The sequence below is a fragment of the Durio zibethinus genome, chromosome 4 (genome assembly GCF_047325235.1).
Source record: "Durio zibethinus cultivar Kanyao isolate XHJ-2024 chromosome 4, ASM4732523v1, whole genome shotgun sequence".
Taxonomy (NCBI): Eukaryota; Viridiplantae; Streptophyta; class Magnoliopsida; order Malvales; family Malvaceae; genus Durio; species Durio zibethinus.
The window spans coordinates 14,739,160-14,747,303 of NC_143165.1; the positions used below are offsets into that span (position 1 = coordinate 14,739,160).

At 31.7% G+C, this 8,144-nt stretch overlaps 1 protein-coding gene across 1 annotated transcript; it reads right to left on the reverse strand.

The window, feature by feature from the left end:
• Nucleotides 1-1,388: 1,388 nt before the first annotated feature.
• Nucleotides 1,389-2,343, reverse strand: LOC111287827 (21 kDa seed protein-like). The gene has a single exon (XM_022878497.2). It carries the CDS (start codon nucleotides 2,297-2,299, stop codon nucleotides 1,637-1,639), a length of 663 nt encoding a protein of 220 aa, XP_022734232.1. The 5' UTR covers nucleotides 2,300-2,343; the 3' UTR covers nucleotides 1,389-1,636.
• Nucleotides 2,344-8,144: the final 5,801 nt, after the last annotated feature.

Here is an 8,144-nt window from a genome sequence, read left to right on the forward strand (position 1 = left end):
TTGTTGGAAAAGAAAGACATAGACGGGTTCAAAGCCTTGGATTACGTCCAACACTATCTAGCTACTATAGACGTAGTTCTTAGCAATTTACATTCTTAGCAAGTTAGTCTTTGTGAGACATTTTCATATTGAGAGAGAAGTTGCAAACTATGCAACAATGTTTCCAGTAAATAGAAGCAGAAAGAAAACATGAGCATGCTAAAATTGAAGAAGAACGTGCTAAAATGGATCAAGAGCATGCAAAATTTCAGCAGTTGTATGATCAATTCGATACTCTTATGAATTTTGTGCAACAATAATTTTCATGAACTAATCTAAGTGGTCCACCAACTTAGGTGTTATATTTAGTAACTATTTATATTTTTTAATATAAAAAATATCTTATTAAGTGTTAAAACTTGTATGATATTATTCAATAGGTTCTTGAGCATGCTAGTGACTAAGATGAAAAAAATCCTTCATCAACTAACAATATTCCAAATCTATGCAGTTATCAATTTCATACATTTAAAATTTTTTTGTTAATGTACTAAAATAATTTGAATATTATTGCATGTATTATTAAACTTTGTGTTACATGTATATTTGAACAAACTATGTATTTACAATATTCAGTTTATGAATTTAAGTTCGTTTTTATTTCTTTTAACATTTTTATTTAATGATAATAATAAATATTAAAAGAAATTTTTTAAAAAAAAGTAAATTTCTTAATTTTGCAGTGTTTATGTTCGAAAACGTTGTTAAATTTGAAATTTAGTGGTGTTTGTAGAAAAAAACACTACTAAATTTAGCGGCATTTTTCTATATAAATACCACTAAATTAACATTGTTTTTTTTATGCAAATGCTACTAAATTAATGATATTTTTTTACACAAAACGTAGCTAATTTAACGGCGTTTTTCTTATACAAACGCTACTAAATAGAGTGCCATTTTTCTAATACAAATATCACTAAATAGTAACTTTTTTCTAATACAAACGTCACTAAATTAATGACGATTGTACTTACAAACGTCGCTAAATTAGCAGTGTTTCTTATAAAACGCATTATTTTTTTTGACACAAGCATAGCCGATGCTCTTAATGACGTTTTTGACAAATGCCGTAAATATTTTAGTGACATTTATAAATGCCGCTAAACTTTTTTAAAAAAAAAGCCATTAAAGACTTGAATCACTGTAGTGTGAGGTATTTTATGGACAAGGACAATAGATATTTGATAGGATGATTTTCTGTGTTTGTTATCTCTGTTTTTTTCAATCATATAGAGTTTTTGGTATTCGGATAATTTTGGGTTCATGAATTCGATCTATTTTTTGAAAGTTGTTTCAGTTCGTGTTGCTAGGTAGTTCTAGCTTTGCAACCATCTGGTTGCTAAATAAAATTTGTTTGGCTTAGAAAGAAAAAAAATTTATTCATAAGGATGAAGGAGCACAAAACTGGGCTGCGACCCAGTCAGTAGTAAGCCCATACACCCTCGAACAAAGCAAACGCTAATTTACTATATAACAATAACAGTACATTTACCGACTTTCTGGCAAGCATAGACTTAACCATTTATTTAGTGGACATTAAAAGCCGGCTAGCGGTGCTATTTTAGCAGCACAGTAGTTCATATAAAAGCTACAGCACTTAGTTCTTCGCATTAACAACTTGTTTGATCGTGGAACTTGCTTTCTTAAACATGAATGGCCATCCACTCTGAGCGAGAGCCAAACGTATTTGTCCATCATCTCCATATCTTCCAATATCGCTGCATAAAGTTATGCATGACGCACAGACTGAAGGACAGAAATTAAATTTGTAACCGAAATTACCCGCCTTCTCAATTTTAAACCAACTTTGCAAAGTGTGAGGACCGGGGTTCCCTTTAACTCCATCAGTTGTCACCCACCATTTCCCAGTGGAAGTGTCATAATTGTCAATCTTCCACACAGTTGATGTTAGGCACAATCTGTCTCTGATGGGAACGAACTCTATGTTTAAATCAGTAGATAGGCGGACGATATCATCATTGGTGTCCAAATTATAAAACACTACTGGAGTACCGTTGTCCAAGTCGGATCGTCTTTGAACAACAATTTCTGGGCACTTTTGATCTGTAAGCCTGCCAAGAGCTAACCCCCCACCACCAGCACCCCATATTGCGGACACGACGTAATAGTTCTCCCCTGCTCGGAGCTCGTCACCATCAGTGTCAAGCACAGGCTCATTTGCAGCGTTGGCTACCCCAAAGAAATATGATTTTGTTGTGAAGGCAAAGAGAAGCAAAACTACAACAGTTGTGGTCTTCATCGTTAATACGTTGATCAGTATGTGTTGTTTTTTATGCCGGTTGCTTGGTTTGCTACTTCAATTTATAGAGGTTGGAAAGGATTCCAAAACTTTGATTACAGGCCATCCATTACCACATCATAATCCATGAACGCCACAAACTTTCAAATAACACGTTTCAAACATGGACTTGGGACCACAGTTATTTAAGTGGAAAAGGTTCAAGAATACATGTGAGAATTAATCAAATACTCAATTGTGGGACCATTTTTCATAACGTATAGATTCATAGATCTATTACTAGATATAGATTCGAGGAGTCATTATCAATATTTTTTTATTTAAGTGCAATTGGCTATCTGATCGAACCTGTCACATTTAAAGAGAGTCACAAGATTGATTTAGGTATCTTTAAATAGTAGATTCCAATCCATGAAATCATATCTTAGGTTTGGGAGTGTGATTACGCATGAGAAAGGTTATAACATCCTCACAACGTCCATCCAAAAGGATGGTACCAGTTTGATTTCAGATTTCTAAGCTTTGAACATGTTTTAGTTTATCAAAATATTTAATATCGAAAATTAATCTTAAAATTATCCTAATAATTTGGTAGCAATTTAAGCTAATTCTCTCATCTTAAGAGTATTCATAAAAACTAATGTCTCACTTTAAAGAGGCTCCGTCATCTAATTTATTACTATATTTTATTTAGAAAAATTAGTAAGCTCTTTCAATAGTTTGGTGTAACTTACTTTAAGGCAGATCTTCCAACAATTTGGTGAGATTTTATTAAAAAATGTTTATAAAATTTATTTTTATTATTTTTTAAAAAAAATTCATTAAGTCTCCCAATGATTTGGTAGGACTTAATTTAAAAAGCAAATCTTCTAATAGTTTGGTACTATAAAAATCATTTTTTAATTTATTTATGAAATTTCCTAATAGCTTGGTAGATTTCCTAAAATTTAAATCCATGAAAATTCTCCAATAATTTGGTAAAATTCATAAATTTATTTGAAAAGATTTATTTTTTGTTATTTTTCAGAACAAACAGTAATTTTTTATTTTTGCAAAATATGTAACAAATAATAAATTACTTAATGAAAATAAATAAATAATAAAATCAATAAAAAATCAAAATAAAACAAAAATCAAAATATAAAATAAATATAAAATGAAAATGAAAAAAATAAAAAAAAAGAAAAAGAAAACCTACAATCGGGTCAAATTGGAGGTGGGTCGACATGTGGGTCAACAAGTCTACGTGTAGATCTAGGACCCTTTGAACGACGTTGCGTTAGGGCAGTACAAAAGGCAACTTCCAACCTTTCTCCTTAAAAGTTGTTTGTTCTCCCTTTAGACCCCGATTCTCTCTAACCTCTATCTAAAATCATCCCAAAAACACCATTAGAAACTAAAAAAATTTGTCAATTTTTGAAAAAATCACCAGTACCCTACCGAAAAATTCAAATTTTGCTAAAAATTAAACTGAAAACTTTAAATATTCAAACCTTCAACCCAGCTTTTTCCAAAAAAAACCTAAAAATTTTCAAATATTTTAGTTTTTTCCCAGAAATTCGACTTTAATCCTAGAATTCTAAAACCTCAAACCCAACAATCCATAATAGAAACCAAAAATCCCACCCTTTCAATCACCAAATCTTGAACCCAGAAACTCCTAGAATCAAAATCTAAGAAACCTAACTCCTAAAAAACTTTTTCTGAAATTTTAAATAGTAAGCTTTTTCTCACCCAAAATCAACTATGTGTTTTCTATGAAATTGTGGCCAATTTATAGGCCTCCCTTAATAGGAATTTTAGGGATTGGATAGAACCAATCCAGGCTTGAATCCTGGGATTAGGTTTTACCCAAGCGTAATCTTAGGTCTCTGATTTAATCTCAATTGATTTCAACAGTTATCCTGACTTGATCCTGCATTAAAAACTTTTTGACTATAGGATTTTGATCGGCTTATTCAAACTTTCAATTTCCTTAAAATTATTGTCACCGATTGAACAAAAAAAGAAAAAAAAACAAAATAATAATAATAATAATACAATATATTATAATATTATCATATATTATAATAATATAATATAATATAATATAATATAATAGTAATAAAATAACAATATAATATAATATAATAATAATATAATACTAGTTAATAAAAATTGATTTGATAAACACTGGACACAGATGGGTGTCTGCAATTGTCCCTCTTTGCACATTTCTGTTAGATAGGGATGATGCACAAATCTAGAGATCCAATATGTTTTGATCTAAAAATAAGAGTCAAATCATTAAGTGAGAATGAATGGGACTAAGCTACAAGTCAAAAAGTGATCTAGACCGAGCCAAGATCAAATGACCAAGATTAAACTATAAGTCTGAAAACTAACTTGGATCGAGTCAAGGTTAAACGACTAGAATTGAATCGCAAGTTTGGAAAACTAACTAGACTGAGTCAAGATCAAACGACCAAGATTGAACTGCAAGTCTGAAAAATTGATCTACATCGAGTTAAGGTCAAATGACCAGGATTTAGTCGTAAGTCAAAAAAATGATTTGGACAGAGCCAATATTGGATGACTAGGATTGAATCGTAAGTGTAGAAAATTAACCTGGATCGAGTTGAGGTCAAACAATCAGGATTGAACTGCAAGTCTGGAAAACTTACCTGGATCGAGTTAAAGTCAAACGATCAAGATTGAATTGCAAGTCTAAAAAACTAACCTAGATCGAGCTGAGGTTAAATGATTGGGATTGAACCATAAGTCTAGAAAACAATCTGGATGGAGTATAAATTGGATGATAGAGATTGAACCACAAGTCTGAAAAACTGACCTAGATCGAGTCGAGGCCAAAAGACCAAGATTGAGCTGTAAGTTAAAAAAATGATCTAGACGAAGCTGAGATCAAAACAAGTGATGAATTATAATGCAATGATACAAGACGAAGCTGAGATCAAAACAAGTGATGAATTATAATGCAATGATACAAACGCATGCCTTATTTATGATGCAAATGAAACATGAATCTTGGTACAATCATTCCCGTAGCTTTCTTCTGTATTCTACATATTTCTCACAAGGAGATTACAAACCATCCTTCATTGCTCAGGATAAGCATTTATCTTTGTCCCAAACAGAGTTTTCAAAATCAATGACTTTATCTTATTATGAGGATTTCATCCTTAACCTTATGTCCCTCTCAATTCTTTTAAAGACACAATCTCTCTTGGCATCACTTAATTATTAAATATTATTTCAATTTCAAAATATGAGAGGCAAATTATGTACTTCTTCTATTCATGGCAAGGCATAAAAAAAAGTGAATATTAAAAGTAGAACATAAATAGGGTGAAATGGTGTATCATTTATTTGAAGAAAAAAAAATTACAAATGATGGCAAAAGAATAAGATAAAGGTGCATAACGATGGCTATTTGGGGTAATGATGCCTCAAGATAAAATCAAATAATCATGATAACAAATCTTGGAATTCTTTCAAAAATTCAACCATATAATGCCACATCACTTCAGAGTTCTTCAAAATTTACTGATTTTGGTGTGCCTCTCAAGTAATATTGTATCCTCTTTATCCAAGTCACTTTTGTAAGTTTTCAACTTAAATAATCCCCACTTAGCTCAAGTTGCCCTTCTGGGTTTTTAACTTAAGCTCTTTTTTCTTTTTTTTTATTCAAGCAAAATATTTCTTCACGACATCAAAACTTATGAAATTAGAAAGGTCATCTCCATCCATCTCTAACAAAATTAAGGCTCCCCCTAAAAAGCCCTTTTTACCATATATGGTCTTTATTAATTTGGAGTCCATTTCCCCTATCATCATATTGACTTGGGAGAATTCTTTTCAATACTAATTTTTTTTCTCAAAATTGACGAGGTTAAATCTTTTTATCATGAGCTCACATCATTTTTTTGTACAATTGGCCATGACAGAGTGCTGCTAATCTTTTTTTCTTTAATGAAATTTAACTGTTCACAGTGCTTTTAAACCCATTCAACTTCATCTAACTCCACTTCCCTTAGGACTCCTAGAGATAGGATTTCTACTTCCACTAGCAATACAGCTTCTATTCCATAAATCAAGGAAAATGAAGTTGCCTTGATGGAGGTACATACAGATGTTCAGTAGGCAAGCAAAGTAAAAGGTAATTTCTTCTGCCAGTTCCTATATGTCTCAATCATCTTCTCCAGAATTCTCTTGACATTTTTATTATCAACCTCTACTGCCCTATTCATTTTTGGGCAATAAGGAGTTGGATTATGGTGCTTGAGCACATATTTCTTACATCATCTTACTATTCAAGATTTTTGCAATGTCTAAGATAATTTTTTTTTGGAGTTTATATCTACATATTATTTTTCTCTTGATGAACTTATAGACTACTGCTTAAGTTACAGTTGTGAAAGAAATAGCTTCGACCCATTTAGTGAAATAATCAATCATCATAAAAATGAATCTATTCCCATTTGATGCCTTTGGGGTAATCAGACCAATGATGTCCATTCTCCACATAGAAAATGGCTAAGGTGGTGCCATAAGCAGTGGGTGGAGCATGAATCTTATTGGCATAAATTTGGCATTTATGATATTTGAGAGCATAATCGATGCAATCTCTCTATTGTCAACCAATAATAATCGACTTTCATAATATATCTTGCCATCATATATCCATTTGCATGTGCTCCACATGTGCCATCATACACCTCACTAATGATCTTCTTGGCCTAAAAAATGCCTACACAATGTAATAACACTTGATCTCTACTTCTCTTATACAAAACTTTTCCATCTAAAAAGAATCCCATAGTCAATCTCTTCAGGACTCTCTTATTATTCTTCATCACTTAGTGCAGATATTGTTGGTCATTTAGATATCGTATGAGTCATAATACTAGGGATTTCCAACTTTTTTTCTCTAGACTGGTACAATGCATCGGTATATCCCTAACATCTAATTTAATGGGTTAAATTTCAGTAGTATTATCAATTCGCACTATGGCAGCTGAAGTTGCTAAAACATCTATGATTTGGTTTTTTTCCTAAGGCAAGTGCTTAAACTGGACTATTTCAAATTGTTCACACAACTCTAAGATGTATTTATGATAAATGATGAGTTTTAAGTCCCTTATCTTCCATTCACCCTTTAGTTGATAGATAACTAAGACTGAATCTCTGAACACCTTTAATGCCCCAATTTTTCTATCCAAAGGAGCATGCAGTCCAATAACGTAGGCCTCATATTCAGCCATGTTATTGGTGTAATTAAAATTCAATCTTGTTGTAACAAGATAGTAATGTTTTGATGGAGATATTAAAATTGTTATAATCTTATACCCCATGGCATTAGCAGCCCCATCGAAATACATTCTTCATTTTTTTCCTCATTATTATTCTCTTTTAACCCTGAGATGGCCATTAATTTTTCATCTGAAAAATCAAGTTTTATGGGCTAATAATCTTCAACGGCTCGATCTGTAAGAAATTTGATAAAACACTTCTTTTGATTACCTTTTGGCTCATATAGACTGTGTCATACTCCAAAAGCATCACTTGCCATTTTATAATTCTTCTTAATAATGATGGTTTTTTGAAAATGTATTTAATTAAGTCTAGTTTGGCTATAAGCCAAGTCGTGTGGTAAAGCATATACTACTTAAGCCTTTTAGCTGTCTAAACCAAAGCATAATACATCTTTTCTAGTGATGAATATTTGGATTTATACCTTGTAAACTTCTTACTTAAGTAGTACATAGCTCTTTCTTTCTTGCTAGATTCATCTTATTATCCCAGCATACATCCTATTGATTTCTCATACACCACTATGTATAGAATC

Excerpts from the sequence above, each read along its gene's own strand:
- LOC111287827 (XM_022878497.2), bottom strand. The coding sequence starts at position 2,299 with ATGAAGACCACAACTGTTGTAGTTTTGCTTCTCTTTGCCTTCACAACA.